The 21,763-nt window shown below is 40.0% G+C and overlaps 1 protein-coding gene across 1 annotated transcript; it reads right to left on the minus strand.

Annotated features, from left to right (window-relative positions):
* Window positions 1-14,124: 14,124 nt before the first annotated feature.
* On the minus strand, window positions 14,125-20,782 carry AGR3 (anterior gradient 3, protein disulphide isomerase family member; the record flags this gene model as incomplete). Its single annotated transcript, XM_082479845.1, has 7 exons — window positions 14,125-14,174; window positions 14,940-15,023; window positions 16,079-16,142; window positions 16,391-16,467; window positions 17,125-17,177; window positions 18,437-18,500; window positions 20,677-20,782. The coding sequence occupies 7 exons, from the start codon at window positions 20,780-20,782 to the stop codon at window positions 14,125-14,127; spliced, it is 498 nt and encodes a 165-aa protein (XP_082335971.1).
* Between the last annotated feature and the right edge of the window lie 981 nt (window positions 20,783-21,763).

Raw genomic sequence — 21,763 nt, forward strand, 5'->3', positions numbered from 1 at the left:
CCTGCTTTTAGCTCACTTGCAAAGCTAATTGGATATAGTTTCTCCATGTAAGCTGTAGCTTGGCTTGTATTTCTACTTGGTTTAATGACTAATCTTCCAATCTATATATGTTTAATCAGGAGGTGACCTAGGTCAGATAATAGGTCTGCTCCAAATGTTGTTCTACTTGCAGCATGTTTTGCTAAGCGACAGCAAATCTGTTCAGAATTCCTGCCTTGCAAATCCCTTTCGAAACACTTTTACTGGAGGAGAGAATACGTGTCAGATTGTGAACGGCCGCCTCCCTATTCCTTACTGCCTTGATGTTTTCAAGACTAGTTTCAGGGATACAATATACCCATGCTATATTTATCCATGAAGGTTTCCGCTTCTCAAGCTGCTGCTAATTTAAGTTTCAAAGCACTTCCTTTGGTATTAAGCATTTATTTATATGTTGGTTAGATTTAAATAATTTGTCCTAAATCTCAGACCTGTCCTAAATCTTGTTTACTTTCATTCCTGTTATCTTTCCTGTTTCTAATGAATGCAGATCTCCTTATACCATTAAAATCTGTTCTACAAATTTCAAATTGCTGTGTAAGTCTGTCAAATCTACTATTTTTTTTTTTAACATCTGTCTTTGTATGACTCTACACACGCTGACTCCAGAAAGGACAAAGGATCTTGCTGAAGTGACAGAGTAGTCTTATTTTTCAGTTAATATTTGGGAACAGGAAACAAGCTTTTTTCAGGGTCATTTCAAACATTTGATATCCATTAAAACCACTGCTTGCTGTTGCAAAATTGAAGAGCCTCATAGACTTTTCTGCTTGTTTTGTGAAGAGTGATGTCAAGGCTACCCATCTGTGGGTCTTTTCATTGTGGTCAACAGCCAACATTTAGCAAAAACAACACTGCCACCAGTGGTACTACCTTGGGGAAGAAATGCCAAAGCAGAGCCAGTGCTTGCTCCCCTATGGGTGAATCTATTCCAAAACAATAAGCCACGCCAGGGAAGGGAAGGGAAGGGAAGGGAAGGGGGACTGTCCAGTTGAATGAATCTACCCGTTGACAAAGGATGTGCAGTCTTCGGCGGGTGGTCAGGCCCCCCGTTACAGTGCCTGGTGTGATGTCCATGGTGCGGTTGGTGCTAAGTGAAACTGCTGCCTCTCCTCTCCCGCCTGGGAGAGAGCAGGGGCTCATCTCTGTCAGCCCAGGCTGAGGAGCGCTTCAGTGCTGGCTCTGATGGCATTCCTGCCCAGGAATGAGAGCGCAAACAGCTGCGCTAAGCTGCTGCACTGGGGCAAATCCAGGGATGTTTTTCACATGGTAGGCTGTTCAACCAAGCCCCTAAATATACCCATGTGGGGAAACAGCTATCATCTTGTCCCTAGCTATTTGTTTCTTTCTTGCCTGATTATTGCAGATTAATATACTGCCCCCCCCCCCTTAATATTCAGGGCTCTCTCAAGGAGCATAGGAAATAGCATATCCTATCACATAAAATGGCAAGGAATGGTTCTTGAATGCTTGATCGTTCCTCTCATATTGTTGGCCTACACTTTTTGCGTTGTAAATGCTCAGTAAGACCTTTGATCCCCAAGCTGGTCAGGCTACGTTCATTGCTCAGGGTGAGGCTCAGCTGTGCATTCACTGGAGGTATTGCATCTGTGGAAGAGAACTAAGGGACACGGGCTGCTTTGTGCACAGCAACCCAGGGATGATAGATGTGTTCTTCGGTGTCTTGGGCTCAGCCGTGCCCCTGCGGATGGAGCGGCATCGCTGTGCAGGCTGACTGCTGCAGCTGAACGCGCAGCTTTGGCTGTGTTTGCCTGGCTGGGCAGATGCTAGGAGACGAGGAAAAGAAAGCTGAGCTCTGGCTGGTTTGCCTGGCGTGCGTAGGATCCTTGACAGAACACCGGAGTTGTCGTCATGCAGCGAAAAGGGGAGAAACCTGCCCTGTGCTTTCTGTGCCCAAAAGGGAAGGTGTGACGGTGACTGACAACCCTTCCCGGCTGTTTCCTCACTGGATGCAGCTCTGCGCTGGAGGAGGGAGCGAAGAGTCAGGGCGGTGATACACCCGCTTACGATGTGGACTTCCTGTAGCGGAGGAAAGGATGCTGTTATCTCTCACAAGCCCTGTAGGAACACTTGCAACCACTCCTGACATGAGTAACCTTGAGCGACTGCTTAGTGGAGTCCACAGTGAATAGCTGCATTGTGAAGGGTTTGGCTTGCTTCTCTTCTCACTGGTGTTTCAGAAAGACGGATCTCAAGGTAAATGAAGATAAGCAGAATCAGTAATATAATAAACCGGACAATGACAAAGAAGTGTTTAGCCACAATCAAAACTCTATGCAGGGACCAGAAGTTTGCTGTCATGGATACAAGGCTGTTTCTGGGTTATTTCATTTGTGCAGCTAACTTTATAATACAAAAAAAGACAAAATGTTGTTTTGGAAAAAAAAAACCAACCCAGACAACAAAAAGCACTCCATCATACCTATCATTTAACCTAAAAATAAATGTGTTAGTTATAGTATTTTTTCTCTGATTGTGAAAATTCCTTTGGTTTATGAATAATACTTAGATTATCTGTCCTGGTGATAAAATAATATGTTAGTCACTCTTGAGGGAAATCAGCTGGAGAAGTATTTCCGTACTGTATTATTCCTGCTGTAGAAGCTGCCACTCTTACCTTCTTTGATGCATTTATCAGCTCAACTAACCCAGGTGGCCTTTCTTTGGTCATGCTGATAATTCCTTTGCTTCTTTGTCCTGGGACGGACCAAGGCATAGGCTCAACCTGCCTACGTGAGGAAGCTGAGTGGTTGGCTGATGTGAGAGAGAGTGCAACGTGTAATCACTGTTAACGGGGAGGCCAGATTCCTGAGCTCCTTCCCTGGCAAATCCATAATGGAAAATGGCTGGTTACAATAACTCAGACTAACATCTTTGGTGCAAAGAATTTATTTTTTCCCTTCACAGGTAGAGACTGTGTGGAGAAAACAGCCTGTAAAGACACGTTTGGCACCGTTGTCCTTTACAACCTGTGATAATTTTTTTTTCCCTGTCATTAAATCTTTTGTTGAGAAGGACAAGACTGTATGTTACAATGTTTTTTTAAATACCTGTCAGTGTGATGACCCTCCCTCGCCCTGGCAGCTGACTTGTGCTTCTTTCCTAGAGAACGACAGCCTCAGGGTTTTAGTTCCTGTTTTAATTATGGCTCAAGTTTAGGAAAATATAGTTTAAGCTATACAGAGGAATCTTCTAGTGAATAGCTTCATAGATTCATTCTTACCTCTGTCGTTGCTTTATTTCTTTTTATTTTCCTCTTAAATGAAAGAAGGATACAAATTTTATGCAGACAAGGTAACAATGACCAGGAGAATTGAGATGCTCTTTTTAAAAACAAATGAACCACTCTCATGTTCCTTAGTATCCAATGTTTTTCAGTAAATTAACTAACGTTTTAGTAGCATAGGTTGCTAAATTATCATACCCACCTATGGTCTCTCTTGCTGTTTTACTCAAAGAACAAGTTGAAATATAAAGATGAATTTTAGGTCCATGTGGCATACATGGCTTTATCAAAATGAAAAATGAAAAAAAAAAAACAAACAAAAACCCCAGCAGTAGAAAAAGAATACGTTATTTCAAGCTTAATTAATGTGTAGTGTGGCTATACTTATGTAAGTTACTTATATAAGTTACACTTATGTAAGTTATCGCTTATTTACATTAATTTGTGCCTAAAATTAAAAAAGAAATCTGTACTTTAATTCAGCATCTACTCTTGCCTAGCATTATGTCTTCAACTGTGTAGGCTGCCCTTTTTCTATTAAACAAGCTAATCTCTATCTGTTGTTCTATTCTGGTTACACAAAGCCTAGCTTATATAGGAGATGAGTTTGAAAATTTTCTGTAATCATTGCATGGTAATCGCCTTGGTAGCTGTGTAGATAATTAGAGAGATGTTTTGTTCCCCTAAGAGGTGCATAAAGTAGTGATTAAAGCTAACATATACCAGGAGGAAGCAGTCTTTCTATATCAAACTTTTTTATAAGAGATTATAAACACCCCCACAATTTAACTGCAGAAACACACAACGTGCTTGATGTTTCATGCAGTAATTTTGTATCCTTCTTACAGGCAATAAAATTAGTAATTAAAAATACTGCCACCCATTTCAGGAGAGACAACATGTTACAAGTACATACTTAAATTGCTTTAAAGCACTTGATGTGTAGGTAAATCACATAGATTTATAGGTCCTTATGTGCTTGTGTACGTTCACCTTCAGGTGCAAATAGGGAATTCAGTACAGAATCACAGAATTTTCAGAGTTGGAAGGCACCTCTAGAGATCATCTAGTCCAACTCCCCTGCTAAAGCAGGATTGCCCAGAGCGCATTACTCAGGACTGCATCCAGGCGGGTCTTGAAAATCTCCAGAGAAGGGGACATCTGTTCTATTTCAGGCTCTTCATGCTAATAGTTATTCTGATTTTCAAGTAATACTGTAAAGACAAGAGAAAAAACTTGTCAGAAAACTTTGAGGCTTGGTTGGTAACTAGCTGCACACTGAAGACCAAGGCTCTGCTCTGAGGTGGTCACTGTTCTCTAGACAGAAGTTAGCTCCACACGTGGTAGATACAGTGCCATCACTCCTCCTGTAATCTGCCTTGAGCTGGAGTGGATACTCTGCCTTTGAACATAAGCCTCTTCCCTTAATTTGGACAAGGCCAACTAGCATTTAGCTACTTGAGAAACTTCAGATAAGATCGTAACAACCAAGGGATTATGATTGTTGTTTAATCATGTGTCAAAATGAACAAAGAAGAACAATAATAGTACAGCCACTACCGCAGCTACCATAGGTTCCCTTCATCTAAGCAAAGCTGGTATTGTCTACTAGGAAAAGTGCATTTTACTTGTGCAGTAATCACTTGCACGAAGTACTATGTGAGGGGTATAATGGCCAAAAAGGGGAGAACCCACCTGGAATACTGTGTCCAGCTCTGGAGCCTTCAACAGAGGAAAGACATGGAGTGGGTCCAGAGGAGGGCCACGAAGATGGAGCACCTCTCCTATGAGGACAGGCTGAGGGAGTTGGGGTTGTTCAGCCTGGAGAAGAGAAGGCTCTGGGGAGGCCTTATAGCAGCCTTCCAGTATTTAGAGGGGGCCTACAGGAAAGCTGGAGAGGGACTTTTTACAAGGGCATGTAGTGACAGGATGAGGGGGAATGGCTTCAAACGGGAAGAGAGAAGATTTAGATTAGCTATTAGGAAGAAATTTTTCACTCTGAGGGTGGTGAAGCACTGGAACAGGTTGCCCAGAGAAGCTGTGGATGCCCCATCCCTGGAGGTGTTCAAGGCCAGGCTGGATAGTGCTTTGAGCAACCTGGTCTAGCGGGAGGTGTCCGTGCCTGTGGCAGGGGGGGTGGAAGTAGATGATCTTCAAGGTCCCTTCTAACCTAAACCGTTCTACAATTCTACGAAATGTGTTCACATCAGCCTAAGTTCTGCTGTTGGGGCCAAATTCTGTGTGTGTGTGTGTGTGTGTGTCCCAGTCCCAGTAAACCCAGCAACTGGGACCTTGAATTCCTCCTGTTCTCCGTGCCCTGTGTGTCAGAGGACAGGTGCTTCAGAGAGGCACTCAGTTGTGCTGGTTACCTACAAAAGGCATGGGACCCATAACGGTGCTACCCATAATTCCCACACTCCCATATCAGCATGCAAAGCAATCTACACTTCTATAAATGAAATACCCTTAGAAGTATATTTTTTGTTCCAGATTTCATAAGCGAGTTTTGCCAATACATTCAGAATTTATACATACAAATACACAAGTCCTTTATTTTCCCCCACATTGTTTTAAATTATTCTAATTATTTTTATGGAAGATTTTACTTGTTTTTCAACTTTGCTGTTTCAAAATGTGGTTATCAGCTTGACATCTTTTTGGCAGCTTGCCCCTATAGTGACTATGTAGTTTGAACTTTCCCATGATTTATCAGCATACCGCCACAAATGCATTGAGTCTACATGACTGAAATATACACATCGAGTAATGCCAAAGTATTTACTGGCATTGGCAATATTTGCTATTGTCAGACTTGGAACCACTGTTTCTTCTTTAAATTATTTTTAACTTACCTGGACACATGGTAGCTACCATAAGACCTCTTGCACTGTAGCTAAAAGTGTTTACCACAAATATTTCTGGAATTTACTCTTTTTCAAAGACATTGTTACTTCTGGGTTTGTTACGACTCAGTAGAGCATGTTATGAAACTATATAGCACAGGAAGAATTTTCTTCAGCTCTCTTGGTGAGTCATCCATTCTCTAGAAGGACACGTATCCTTTGATTTGTTTCAGTGCAGGAAGGAAAGGCTTTATGCTTTAAGGTTTATGCATTGGTGACAAAATTGTGGATGCTCTCTTTCATTTATCTTAGCACAATGCCTTTTTTCCCCTTAATTTCAAGAATTCAAATAACTAATAGAACCCATTTCACAGTCAGAAAGAGGCAGCACTAATTAGGTTGTGCTTATTTTCACTCATATCAGCTGGACAAATGTAGCTTCAGTTCCTTGTCCTGCCCCATGCTTTTTGTGTGATCATAACCTGCTTACGTTTTAGTTCCTTCTGTATACAAATATGAAAAGCTAAGCATCCTTAGCTCCTGCGACTCTCTTCAGGCTATATAACCAAAGGATCTGTCAGTCTCTTTAATGCTACTCCCATACCATAGGCAACCTTCAAGCAGCATACCTGCCTGTGGATAACAGCGTTGCCTAATGCTTAAGCTGTCTGGTCCTTTGTGCTCCAGAGAGACCCTGCAGCTGTAGCTGGGCCTGTGCAAATTCAGCTCACCGTCTGTGCAGTCAACACATTTGGTCAGGAAAAGCAGCCTTGAGGTATCCCCAGTAGTCACACTCGATGGTGTAAATATAGAGGATGCCACATAAACACTTAAGGTAGGTTCACATTTGCGCCGTTGCCTTCTATAAGTATCATATGAAAGAATACTTACTCATTTAAAAATCTCTGTGAGGCATCAACGAAGTTGTTTATTGGCTTTTATAAACAACAAACAAAACAACCCCAAAGCCTTCTTTCTCATTAAAGGAGTTGTTCCGCATCCCATATCTTTAGTCCAAGAATGCAGAACAACCCACAATACGTTTTCACCGGAGTGTGGCTCCTGGTGTATTAATTTGTTTGGTTAGTAAATAAGAAAGGGCGTTTTTCCAAGTAAGGAAAGATTGAGTTTCCAGGCCCAGGAAACTGCTGATCTGAATCTTTGAATTCCCTTTTGGGACCTCATATGGGATTTAGGAATTTTTATCTTTGTTGGTCAAGGTTGAGAGTATACGAATTAGTGAGAACCGAAGCCACTGAGGCCATGAGGGAGTATTTCTTTCAGTTAGCGTGAGAGTGCTCCTCAGTGGGCATGTATTTGTGAAAATATTTGGTAACAGTGACACATATTGAATGCGGAGTTGTCTTCCAAGCGCAGCAGTGCAGGCCTGGGAGATGCAGGCTCTTGTTCCGCTCTTACGGTGCTCTGGTACAAATGCTCAAGAGCTGTGTAAAATCACAGCCCCGCCTGCTTGTATGCTTGAAGCAAAAAATACCTGAGCAGATCAAGGCTCCTTTTCTCCCCGTCCTGTACGGTACACCTCACCTTAGAGTGTAGCTTCTTCTCCGGGGAGTCACTGTCCTCTTCCCTGCATGTGAACGTAAGCAGTGAAGCCAGCGGTTTGTGTATATCCGTGAGCTCAGCTCTCCCCAGCTGGCGGAGTGCTAAACAGCAGGGTGGGTTCGTGTGTGCCAACCTTTTACAAACAATCTCTTGGGGAGGTGCAGCCAGGGTGTGCAAAGCAGTAACGAGTGATCCCCAGCACGCACAGGAAGGTAACAGAGGACACAGTAGATCTTTTTGAAGCATTTTTGGGGCTCTTTCCTGAAGCAATAACCAAGCCTAAGCACCAAAAAAACCACCCAAACAACCCAAGGAGTGTTGCCTCATGAGCGTTATAACCTTGAAAAATTATTGCATATAGTATCTTTTCCCTTTTTCACAGGTCACACTTAGACATGTAAAAAGGGTAACTTGATGAACATCTACTTAAGAACAGTTGGAGTTGGAATTGTAGGGAAATTTCTTGTTGTGTTTGGTACAGCAATGTGAACTAAAGGATGACTTTGCTGTATTTGGGTTCTTACTTATTATGAGAAGAGAGGGGAAACTGTTTTTGTGTGTCTTCTCTTATTCTAAAGAGATCAGCAAATATCTGATACCTCAAAAGAAAATGGTCTGCTGAAATAGGTCCGCTTTCAGTGACTGGTGAGTCAGTTACTTTACAATATGCAGTAGCAACCCAAGATGGTAAGTGATGAATAGCATGAGCATCTCGTAGAGCAAGGAGAAGCTATGAATATATAGATTGCAAATTCTGGAGATTTTCTGGTGGAAGAATAAATATTCTTCCCTTTCTGATTGGTGTTTTTCAACTTTTTAGTTGCTACCGAGACTTTTTGTTTCCACCTGAGTGGTACTGTGGATCTGTGCATCCATTTGTACAAAGGAAGAAACAAAAGGAAGCAGACCAGTGACCTGGCCGATCCTGTGGAGGACACCTCAGCATCTGGAAATTTCTCTGTGTCAGCCTTTGGCAAGAACACGTGTAGCACATGAAACAATCCAAAGTATATCAGCCTTATTCTGCAAGATCAAGTTACTTTTGCATTTTAAGTGCTGAGGTGTCCCACAGTCTCTCACCTCCATGGTACGCAAAGGTATGGTGGTTTTTCTTTTGTTCTGGTCAAGCGCAAATATTTGCACATGGGAAAATGTTTTAGCTCTGCAGACCAATACATCAGCCACCTGCCTAGAGAAGCCAACGCCTTTCTGCGCTGAGACGGATACATAGGGGAGGATCCTGTTCTGTCAGTTCTCAGATTCCTGTGCCTCACCTCACTGACGTGAAGTCCACGTCTGTTTGACTACCCTTGGTCTGATTACAACAGATAAGTCCAGTCAGTAAAGCAGGCATGGTTATGTGAACAAGGGGCAATAAAGTTCGCTTCCTGAAATGTGTTCTGTTTGTAGCAAAGGCAGAACTCAGAGAAGTCTTTCACATACAACATGGGCTTCCACAGGTGACAGTATATTATGCTCATGTTTATATGAGCATCATACATATAGTATACAGGTTATGAATTCTGTAAAAGCACACAGTCTACGCAGGTAGGCTTTCTCAGCCTTATACTGTGACTGAATTTATTCTGTGTAAAACAACTTCTGCTCTCACATTCACATTTTCAGCTTTTTATTCTCTTCCTTCAGCTCTAACCCAAACAGCAGATGTCAAATAAACCTGGCTGGTTTAGTTCCAGTTAACCAAGGAACAAAAGGAACGGTTTCCCACTCTTTCTTAAGTGAGGGAAGTAAGAGCGTGAATAAAAATCTGCCTGCTAATATTGTGAATAAAGCTGTGTGGCACACAAGCAGATGAGAAGGGAAGAAGAGAGGGAGTAGTCTCTCATGCCATTCATTTCAGAGGAAAAAGGGGAAAGAATCATGTTGTGTTTGTCATTGCACAGGCTACAAACTTATCTTACCCCAGAGCAGTGAGACTTTAATCTGATATCTGAGTCTTTGTTCCATCAGGAAAGATATTACCTGGCAAAAAATCTTCGGAGAGGAGAAGGCGGAAAGATAGTAGCAGCTCTAAAATTAAGGACGATTGTTGAAATAAGCTGTGAACGGAAAATATGTGTGCAACATACAGGGTGTTTTTTACCTGAATATCTAGCTCCACCAAAAGGACTGGATCTGAATCTTTAAGAATCACAAAGGTTTAGTCCCATTTCTCAACGCTATGGCTGAGAACAGATTTCAACCTGGTACCTATGGGGGTCTGAGAAGGGAAAGAAGAGGGTGAAATATTGTTTAGTCAATTTGCAAAGCAGATCTCCTCGGACACAGAGGAATTCATGTGTCTGTGATATTTCTGGAAAGTGGCTGCTGTCTGCTTGGATGAGTGGTTTGTCAAAGCTGTCAAAAACTTCCCCAGTGGAAAATACTGTTCTAGATTACAGATGCAAACAGTATCAATAATACCTTTGGCAATTAATCCAGATTTTCTTCAAATGTTAAAATAACATGCATTGCAGTGTAGCTATAAAGGCTAACTTTTGTTCGAGAATGAAAATCAGTGATCATTGTATTGCTCTGAAAATTTTGTTATTTATAATATAGTATTTTATATCATTCACATAGTTTATTTCCTGTCTGCTGGCTCAATATGAAATGCCCAAAATAAGGAGAACAACAGTAGACTTCTAGGCCCAGGGCTTGTGTTACTTGTTTTTTCCACAATCCCAAATAGTGATAATTCTACAATTTATATTCCGTTATTTTTCTGTTACAGCACTGAGGTCAGTCAGACTATAGAGTTCAGCATTCCTGAGCCCAGGCAAGTTCTGGACTGTGGTCCTGAATCACAAACCTTTTGGGATTCCAGCTTTGTGGATCCTTGACGGCCATCTCTTTACTTATGAATGGATGCACTAAAAGAAGTGTAATCCCTAAACATGCAAAAGTTTGTGTAAAATAATAGTCAACATACAACTTTCAGATCAAGCAAGTTGACATCCATCTGCTCCCAGTTGAGTAGAGTGTAGAATATATACAGGAGTTCAGTGCTTCTATAAGGACCAAGATGTATTTGATTTGAGTATCTAGTCTTTTAACTTGATACCCTACCTGCTGTATCATAGATGCTAAGAGGGAAGCAGGACAATACTATCTATTTTAACACAAACCTGCACAAGCAAAAGTAAATATATGCAAGTATGTATCTTACTAGCCATTGTTATCAACAGCGAAGAATGAATAAACTTGATTTTGACTGAGTGGGGATAGCCAATATATGCCATCTCCAGAGAAACCAGGGCAGAGGCTACACATCTGGATTTCTCAGGACAGTAAATTCAGTGACATCAACCACAGGCATGAGATATGGGTTGTTTGGTAACCTTATCTCAGAGCAACTACAGTGTGTCCTTGTATCTAGGAATAGCTCTTGCACATCAGCTATTCACTTGCTGTGAGGGCCACCCCTCATCTCTATAACCCTGACAGTTTAAATTGTAAAAGTAAAGTAAGATCCAGTTGCTGTGAATTATGTTGCTTTTGCAATGCAAAACTCCAGTCAGTTATACAAGCAGGTCTTGTTTTCTATTTGCTGAAAGCAGTGACATATTTTGGGCTGATAATTCTCTAAAAGCAGTTAAGTTATACATCCAGCTAAATAATCCCACTGAGTTGGGACTGCTGACTTCACAGAATGATTGAGGATGGAAGGGACCTCAGGAGGTCACCTGGTCCAACCCCCTGCTCAAGCAGGGCCACTTAGAGCCAGTTCTCCAGGACTGCGTTCAGGGGACTTTGAATACCTCTAAGGATGGAGACTTCATCACCTCCTTGGCAACTTGTGCCAGTGCTTGAGTTAAAAAAATGTTTCCTGATGTTCACACAGAACCTTCTGTGTTTCAATTTGTGCCTGTTCCTTCTCGTCCCGTCACGAGGCACCACTGAAAAGAGCCCGGCTCCATCCTCTTTTCATGCTCCCTTCAGGTATTCATACACATTAATAAGATCCCCACTGAGCCTTTTCTTACAGAGTTGCATTGATGTGCCATTAGACCGTGTTTGTGGCTTCCCTCTCTTTAGTATAGAAATTTATTAACATATTAACATTTCAGTGTGAAGGGATGACAGCCATCAGCACAAAAAGGACATCATCCCTGGGTTTGGGCTGTATATACGTGCATGTATCTACTTAGCAGGAAAGAGATGAGAAAGTGCTCACCCACTGTATAATCCCAGAGGATCCCTTGGCATATTTATGCTTTTCAGTGCTTGTATGTGTAAGGATGCCCTTCTTTTACTGAAAGGCTGATGGAATAACTGGACTGACTAGGGTAATCCATGTCTTTATGCAGACACTGTCATCTTTGTAGTTAATTTAATTGTAGTAACAGTAAGCAAGGAAACAAGAATGCCTCAGAGAAAGATGTAATTACTAGAGTTAAAGGGAGGACAACAGGGTTTTTTTGCAGCTGCTTTCCAGATCTGAAAGGGAAACGTTTTGTTTCACACTGGAATGAAAGCATAGCCGTGCAAATACTTCCACAAGTGCAGCCTTCCCTCAACTATCCATCCAGAGCCCGAAACCTTAGTCTTCTGAATCTTAATTAGGTGAAGCAGGCTTTGGCTAATAGTGTAACTATCCCACGTTTGATTTCCTGCCTAAGTTGGAGAAGAGGTAGTTTCAACCCAATGTGTCCCATGATCTTGTCTGGTGTTGAAAATTAATGTAAATTTTCCCTGCAATGTGACAGCAAAACCCACCACTTTCCACCTAATCTTTTGGTAATGTTTTAAATCTACCATAATTAAGCATTTCCTACTTTGTGCTGTGCTTCTCCCTAAAGTAAATCTTCTCTCGACCCTACTTTGGAAGTGCTGCCATGGTTAATCCTGTGTCATCTCTGGCAGCTAACTCACATCTCTTTCTCATGAACATTGCTGGCATGCTCGAAAGAGGGGATGCCTCCAGGCTGGGAAATGTTGCCAAAACTGGAATAGATGTGGCCATAAATGAGTAGAGCTAAACACAGCTCAAAGGAATGTGATTACCAGTTTAATTTTGTTTCTAGCATTTTCCCACAGGTTAAAAAATCATTTAACTGATTATGAAGACAGTATACTGTTAATGACTAACACAAAATATCTTTTTTTTTCTTAGTGTACAGGTCATTTATCACCACTCCATTGGAATATACTCTTATATCCAAATTTTACATAGTTATGAAGACATAGATAGGCACAATATAACTCGTTCATGACAAAGTAATACTAGGTGTTGTAAATTAGCAAAGCTGTCCTGCAAAGATCCTTCCTTCATCTATTACAGGTGTATTTAGGGAGCATCATAGGAAATGGCAGGTAGCACAAACAAGTGACACTGGTGCTTTGCACATAACATAAGTGCTTTTACTGCAGGTGAATCACTTACTGTCTTGCTATAATGAAAAAGCACATTTCTGGAATAACAAACTATTTCAGCTGACTTCAGCTTTTTACTCGAAACAGTCACGTGCCTTTGCATATGGTGATCCTGGGGAAACTTTGTGAAGACTTTGAATTCCCACTAAGCTACCACTGTCAGGTCTGGGTTGGGATGCTTCAGAAAAAGAGGGAATTGCCTGGGGTGAGCTACATATGACTCAAGTGCTGTATAAATGAAAAGAGCTAGGACGAACCTGCTAATTTTTCCCATTCCAGACTTTACAAGCATCACTTAGCCTCAGGAGTGGAGTTCTGGGACTACCTCCTTCCACCTCTCTTCTTTCACTGTATCTTTATCATAGCAAAACCTGCAGTTGCTATTTGATGATTATCACCTCGCTGAGACCACATGCTCAATGTGAAGTGTCTGTTCTGTTTTCAGCTATCAGAATGATAGTTAAAGAATTATGCAGAAGAAAGCTAAGCCCTGTTCTTTTTTCTATATAAACTATGCCGGAATCTATAGGAAGAGCCTTCCTGTCTGATCTGCCAGCAAAGTTCCTTTTCCTTTAATGAGAAACAAGTACGTAAAGCAGAGGTACACCAATGACTTACAAGCTTCTTGCAATAAAAATAAAAATTAGGAGCCAAGATGCAGTTATTAACTTAAATAATAAACTGCAAGTAGGCAAAAAGATTGGTTATAACCCTTGGTCAGAAGTCATAGCTGACTTAACAAGGTCATAGTTGGATTGGCAAAATACAGCTCAAGGTTGCTGCATCTTAAACCATCACTTTCAGTTATTCAGATAACTAATTTCAAAGCATTTAATAGCTTTCCCCTCTTGTTTTCCAAATGGGTGCAATAGTCTTTCTAGGTTTGTTCTTCGAGTTGTACATATAAACTTTGTAGGAAATCTGGTATACCAGAGCTGTTTGGTAAGAGTTCAAAATACTAATAGAGACAGAGAGATTAACTAAAATATTTTAAAATGTTATGTTTCCTAATGCAGCTTCACCTCGCAGAGGCTATGGCCATTTCACTGTTGCTGGTTACAGTTCTGTCTGAATGAGTCGTAGTGCTTTCTTCATGTTCTCTATTACTGAAAGAAAAACAAATAAGAATTGTAAAAATGTGCTTAAAGTGCATTTGTACAATTAAAACCCCCCACCTTGTTTGATTACTGAATTGTTCAGGTTGGAATTAATTTATGGTAACACGTTATATTTTAGAGCTCTCTTTTGTGAAAATTCTGGCATTGATACTAGAGCAGGAGGTAAAAAGTTCAATGAATCAAAATGTTTAACTTAAAGGGATTTGACAAGACTCCTTTCAACTCCCTCGTTTCTCAACAGCAAGCCTGGTAATCAGATGTGATGTGCATATTTGTGGTGAGATACTGCATTGGTGTCAGATAGATGGTGTAGAGAAAGGACTAGCTCAACCTGAAAAATCACATTCCTTTCTGAAATAATGGTGTTAGGTGGTACCCAGGTCACCACTAGCATTTCTCTTCTGGTTCCCTCCCACCGCTGGCTGGTTACATTGCGCAGCTGGATACCTTTGAGCATAGTGACTTTCACCATTCTCCAACAAACTGCTCAGATCTTGATCCTGAAAGTTCTCGCCCGTGATCTTTCAACTTGTCTTACCTGAGTAGTCCCCATAAATTTAATGGGACAATAGGTGTGCTTACATGTTTCGCTAGAACAGGTTAGACTATTATAATTTATTGCAAATGCTCACACACAGTCCTTATTCATTACTTTGAGATCTTAACAGGTTCTCAAGCACAAATGATTGGAATGGGGTCTATCTGGCTGCTTACAATGCGAAATGCCAAGTAACACAATGAGGGGGCACTTACAGAATGGTATGTCTTGTGGTTCGTAAGTGTAGAGCCGGTTGGAGTATCTTCCTGTGATATCAGCTCTTACTGTGAGAGATGGGTCTGAAAAAGTAATGGTATTAAACACTGCTTTCCATTCCTACAACAGCTGAGGGTGGTGTGGGTGGCACTACTTCAACAGCCCTGCTTCTGAGGGGTTCTGATTTCATCAACGAGGCAATTATGAGGCTGTTGCTCTCTATTCCAACCAACTGCTCGTGGAGAAGTCCTGAACAAAAGCTGATGCTATTTTTTATATTATGCAGCTATTTTTAAGTGGTAGATTACACATGCATTCCGTTCATATTTCAAGAAAAATATCCTGTTTTACAAGTTCTGGGTTTACATCAGGAGAAGCCAGTTTGACTGGATGCACACATAGTGAGGGTCATGCCTACATAATGCATGACCTACCTAGAGCTTTCAGAATGAAAATCTCACAATTCTTAATGATTCCATCATACAATCAAGTTGTCGTGGACATCTCTTCTCCCAGTTCCCTTTTCAAGCTTTTTGCTAACTAACTGACTCCTGTTACTACATTGGTCTCTGTCTGAGTGTGGGCTTCATCTCACTTGACTTTGGGTGCCACCACAGAGCTAGACACTCAAGGTTCCCTGTACAGTCAGTGAAAAGGAACTGGCATTTTTGGGCACGATTCATTTGATCTATTCCAGAAGTCAGCTTTATGATGGCATAATTTATTCCTTGGATGCCACTGAGTATTGACTTGCTCTGTGGTAATGTCCACACTGTAGACATCTACGTAGAGTCAGATATTTGACTGTTTTCAGTAAAGTTTGTCTTATAACAGCATTAGCAAGAAGCACAGAGAGCAAAAGCCCAGATGCTAACAGATATTTCAGCATCTTGCCCCCGAGCACAAATTAGGTACCCTCCAGAACATATCTGTAACCTGAGGAAGTTTACGAGGGTCAAAGCCTGCGACAGAGGGAGAACTGAACACAGATCTACCAAGTTCCAGACTAATGCCGTGGCAATGATAAATTTTGAGCTATTTTCTTTTTGCAAAATGAATAATTTTGATGCCCCCAAAGGAGGACACTGGCATAGATTCAGATATCACAACTTTGAAGATAGATAAATATTGTACATACCTACAAACATGATTCGAGGCACGTATTGTCCATCAGGTGACAAGTTTTTATCTGTGGTTTCATGCTGGCAGAGAAATAAAAGCTAGTTATTAAAATATTTCTGCAAATTTTGCTGAAGTAGTACCACCTGTGAATAGTCTTGTACCAGAGCACAAAACCAAAAAAGGTACTACTTATGAGTGTATACGCATGTGCAAATGCCTGTAACAGAAATGCCAGAGATATTTAGCTAAAATGACGTGAAAAAGCAAGACAAAGAGAAAACACAGGCCAAAAAAAGATACCGCTCAAACTGCCCCAAACCCTTCATACCATGAGATTCAGCATAACGAAGTTATTTTGGGCCATTTCCTGTATCTCTTCATTTTCGGCAAAAGCTTTCTTCAGTGCTGGAAAAGACATGATCATTTTGAAGCTCATCGCAAACGCTGCCTTTCCTTCTGCGTTTAGGCACCGTGCTGGCCGGAGACTGGCCACATTGTTCCTGTCTCTGCTGAGTCACATTCCTGAGGAGACACTTAAGGGCTCTATCACTGCTTTTTGGGTTTTTTTTGACCCATGTCAGTATAACCTCCCGGCTATGAAAATGGAAGCTCTCTTCTGTTATTTATGAAGCCCGTCGTCTCAATGAATACCATGTCTCAGCTTGACAAAAGTGCATTATTCTCAGAAAATTCTTATTAGATCAATTTCAGCAGCCCTGTCCTTGTCTCCTTCTTTAGTTACCAGTTCAGGAGAGCTAAACAATATTAAATCTGTTCAATGAATGAGTAGCAAATCTGCGTCTCTCAATTTAAACTGACCAGTGTTGCGTTAGGGGTAGCAGGACAGCAGCACTGAGTATTTTTCACGTTCTTTTTTGGGTAGTTTCATAGTGGAGTTTTTCTAAATAATAGTAATAAATTCTTAGCTTTTCACATACATTTTCATTTACCTATTTCTTTAAATATTTTTCAGTAAGTGCAAGGTATATGTATAGATAGGTGCAGTTTCTTACAAAAATATTCACAAGATTTTACCACTACCACTTGAAAAATCAAAATTACCTTGGCAGTATTGACAGTCTTCCAAATGATGAATTACCATCAGTGGCTTGTTACTTTATGAATAATAATAAAACATGTAGTTAGATCATTTGACAAGTATGCAAATGGGTGATTTTACTAGCAGACTGGAAAACACAAATTACACTTAGTCTTATGTTAACCCATAGTAAAACCATACAGACATTCTGTAAAGAATCACAGACATTTTTGAGCAAGGGAAAAGAATGTAACTCCTTTGTAAAAGAGAGAAATAGAGAAGTAGAATTTCTATATCTAAATAGGTTTTCTGAAGTAAGATGTTCTAGAAGAAAGAAACAACAGAGCCATCATCGTTTCATTCCCAGTTACTATATAATCAAACTCAAGAGGTATTTAATATTGCTTACGTGTGAACAATCTTAATGAATTAGAATAAAAGAATTTTAAGAAAATTTATGGTTTATCATCAAATACTTCCCATGAAAACTTTCACATTTTTTAAGCTTTCTTGAATAGATATACTGTATTTTTTTTTTCTGTAAATAGTTTGGTAAAGTATCAGAATTTTTTGTTTTCGGATGACAAAACATAAACAATTCTGTGCATTTCCTCCTGTATTTTTTAAACTACTTTTACTGTTTGGCAAATCACTTATTAATGCTTGCTCTATCATTGTCAATAATTGTCCAGTTCCTAGCCATTTTCACATAGCGTACACGAAATTGATTGCCTTTTATTTTAAAAATAATTTGCCTTCAATTTAACAATAGCTTATGCTACACTATTATGATCTAAAATGAACCGTAAAAGAGATTTAAATAAGTATTGTTTTGAATTCTCAGATATATTTTCAGCTGAGTCCCAGAGAAGATTCAAACTGGAACTACCAAGACAGTGAGAAATTCTGAGTATGTCATGCACATATGTCAACGAGTAAAGTGTTGGGGAAAATATCAGAGGCAGTAGATCACCATGCAAAGGCAAATGTAACCTATTTCCAGCTGTTGATTAAGGAAGGAATCAGAGATACATGACATTAAAAAAACTCTAACAAATGTATTTTTAAAATTGTAATTATTCATCATTACTTATTCAAATGACAACATTGCTGTTGTGACAAAAATTGACAATGTTAAACTCTCAGTCCATGATTTTGCTTCAGAGCCATAAGACATCTACAACAGCTTTTATTTATAGACACAAAATCTGTTTTATCTAACTGGGTTGTCTGCAGATCAGTTGTGATGGTGTTCCGTTATTCTATTTCATTATAGTATATTCAGGCATGACTGATTAACAACTTTGTCTTTCAAACTATTTTTTAATCTCTTACCTTTTTTTTGCTTGATAAAGTCCTTCTTCATAAGTTTGTACCCAGGTGACTTCATCTCCCCACCCTAGAAATATAACAAAAGGATTAACTGGTGACCAGGCAAGTAACTCATAACAAATTCTTTTTTTTTTTTTTTTGTATTTATCAATAGTTGTACAGAAATACGCCTTGGGGTTTTTAGTCAAAGGTTCCCAAATGTTGTGGATTTGCTAATTCTGCATCTCTTGATAGGTGCACTGGAAGATTAGAAAAAAAACAAACAGGAAAAAAAACCATAAAACCTCAGCTGGTCACGTAACCAGTTCAAGTCCTTTGACAAACCTGTTAGATATCTTTCTAAATACTCAGAGGTCCCTAAATCAGCAACCAAATCCTTTATATCTTTATATTGTCTGCTCCATATTTCACATAGGGCCTGGGTCTTAAAGAGAAAGTTGGCTTATAAAAAAAGAGAAAAAGAAAATATCACAGTCAAATAAGATCAACTTTAATATGAATGTCATTAGAACAGTCTTAGGTTATAAACTTAACTCCTGAGTAATGAATTTCAATCCCTGGAGTTGCAAGGACTTAATTTAATTAGATAATTTAATAAAAGCATATCTGTTAAATAAAAGTCTCCACTGAAAAAAAATCCTAATGAATCATCATCTTCATAGCTCATCTATAGGTGGTGATACACGGATCTCAAAAAGAAAATTGTCCAGTTGGATTCATGCCTTCAGATCCCCAAAAAGGCCAGCCCCTGTGCAGTAGGTCTCTGCTTCCCAGGTAGTGTTGCTCCATTCATGATGGCCCTTGTCGGAATTGAAGAACAGCTTCTGGATCTGGACCAGGTTAAGGGTCTGTTTCTTCTACTCTGTCTGGACAGTGCTTGGACCAGCCCGGGTTATGCAGAGATTTGCCATTAGCTTTCTCAATTGCTTGGGACGCTACTAGGTTGTCTCTTCTTTCAGGAGAAGGATTGCAATTACAGATCTGTCTGGTTGATGGTGGGATCCTGGCATGTTGACCAGTGCATTCCCAGCTCTGGCTGAAGTCAACTGCTATAGCCAACTGCACAGAGGAGTCAGCAAGAGTCATTCTGCAGCAGGTTTTAGTCCCCTTTGATCTGTGAAAATTACAGGTAAAGTGCTCAAGGCATACCAAAAGGCCTAAAATCAGAATTAGAAAACTGACACTTGCTTTTTGTGACTATTTTTTTACAAAATTGCCAGAATTGAAGGGGTTTTGTTACCTTTTTAGGTGCTTAGGTTTAGTTAAAAAAAAAAATAAATCCTAATCTAGGCAAGAGAGGCACTAGATACCACACTGAGTATAACATTTCTTGGGGGATACCACTTACGAGAACTGATTTGCTACTTCTCTTTGGTTAGTCCAGGTGTTGCATGATTTTGTCAAATGCTCCCTGAGCAACTACGCTCAGGTGGGACCTCTTGTCACAGGTGGGGCTTTGCCAGAGTCTTGTCTAGGAAGACCTCATAGGGGTGCTGTAGGGTCTGCAGGCTTTGTGCAGCTTGCAGAAGAGGGCAGGGAGGGAGTTGGAGATTTTGGAAGGTAAACAGGCCTGAAAGCAGAGGGAAGATGGAGAATAGGAAAAGGTCTTGGTAAGCTATTGCTCCACTTGTATTTCTAAGGATTGATCAGACATAAATAACTTAAAATAGGGTCTTTGGTTAACACCCAGGTTGAAAATTATGCACTGCGAGGAAGTGAATTATTCACTGCAAAGCATGACTGTGACTATCCGATAAAAAGCAAAAAAAAAGACACACAGAAAAACCACACCAGTGGCTCAAACTGTTGTTCTGGGTATAAAAATGGGTCTGTAGAAAAATTATTCTACAGCAACAGAAGGTATGAAACTGTGTATCAGTAGTTAATAAGCTACCATAATGAAATACCTTTGAACTGCTATGTGAAATAATATTTTTTCATTGATGTTCCTACAAGTGCATCCTGATTTCAGAAACTCATTTTAGGTTATTTGCTTCTACTAGGTCACTGTCAGTTATATAAACTATGCAGGTTTTATGATGCCCTCAGCCGTACCCTTAAGAAAATACTGATGGAGTGAAACAACATGCAAGAAGAAGATACACTACTTAGAGTGTCACTTAACACCAGAGAAATGCACCTCAGTAAGTATATATGTGCTTTCAAGTATATTCCAAATAAAAACATTTGCTGACCTATATGGTAAGGTATGGAGGTAACTACCTACAGTAAATATACAATACCTCTTGACAGTGTCTGAGGTGCTCGTTTTTCCTTTTTGATTGCCATCGCAAGGTTGGAAGAGACTGCAATTAGCAGGAGAGACAAGGCCAATGTTGAATGGAGCATTATTTCTGTGAGAAGATCCCTTTCAACACAGCAAGAAAACTGGAAAACAAAGCAACAGCTTTAATCTCATGGATTTGTCATCTGGTGCAGTGTTAAATCAATATGTTGGTGATATCCTACCAATCTATACTACAGAGACAAATTTGGTTATTTCTAGAAATGCCTTTTTTTTTTTTTTTTTTGTGAGACAAGTGCAAAATGGAGGTGCTTAATTGTATCATGCAGCACTGCTTTCAGCTGCCAAAATTAGGCTTCAGGGGACAGTTCTCACTGTGTGATCAGGGGAACAAAGTTCATTATTTCTGGTGATCCAGCATTTGATTCTTATGAACTAGTACAATGTTGTAATACTGGATCATGAAATTTTCGAGACAGTGCTACTAGTTGTTTGTTCTGTTAGTTTCAGTGAAATGTAACAGCACGGGATCTTTCTCACGCATAGCAGGTTTTTTGGTCAAAAGATGCCTCATTGTATCCTCCTTAATAAAATAGGAAAATTGACAAGTATTTGCTTCCAGTTATAATAATTTTAAATGGGCAAATCCATCCAGAATGTTGAAATTGCCATCTTTTTTTTTAGCCTGCACTCTTTGAAACAGGATGTTAAAGATTTTGAGAGAAATGTCAGAAATTTCCAGCTCTTTCTCACAATGAACACTCAAAAAATTTCCTCATTCTTCATGGCATTTTTAAACAGATTTTCAGCTCAAGTCCTGCTTAATAAGACAATCCATCTGTGCTCCTGGTTGTTCCGCTATTTTGAAGATGTTTGCTTCTCTTCCTGACAAAGATCATTATAAGAAATTTAGTAACTTCTGATCTTGATAAAAGTCAGAGAACAAAAGCGATGGTTGAGGAAAGGCATTACAAAGGCAAATGTTTTGAATTGATAAGTCTTCTCTCTCCCTGGTACAATCACCTTTAAGCATTAAAGCTCTTGTGTTCAGGTGGATACATGATGATTTGAACCAAGTTAATAAA

Source organism: Vanellus vanellus (genome assembly GCF_965231255.1).
Source record: "Vanellus vanellus genome assembly, chromosome: 2".
NCBI classification, from domain to species: domain Eukaryota; kingdom Metazoa; phylum Chordata; class Aves; order Charadriiformes; family Charadriidae; genus Vanellus; species Vanellus vanellus.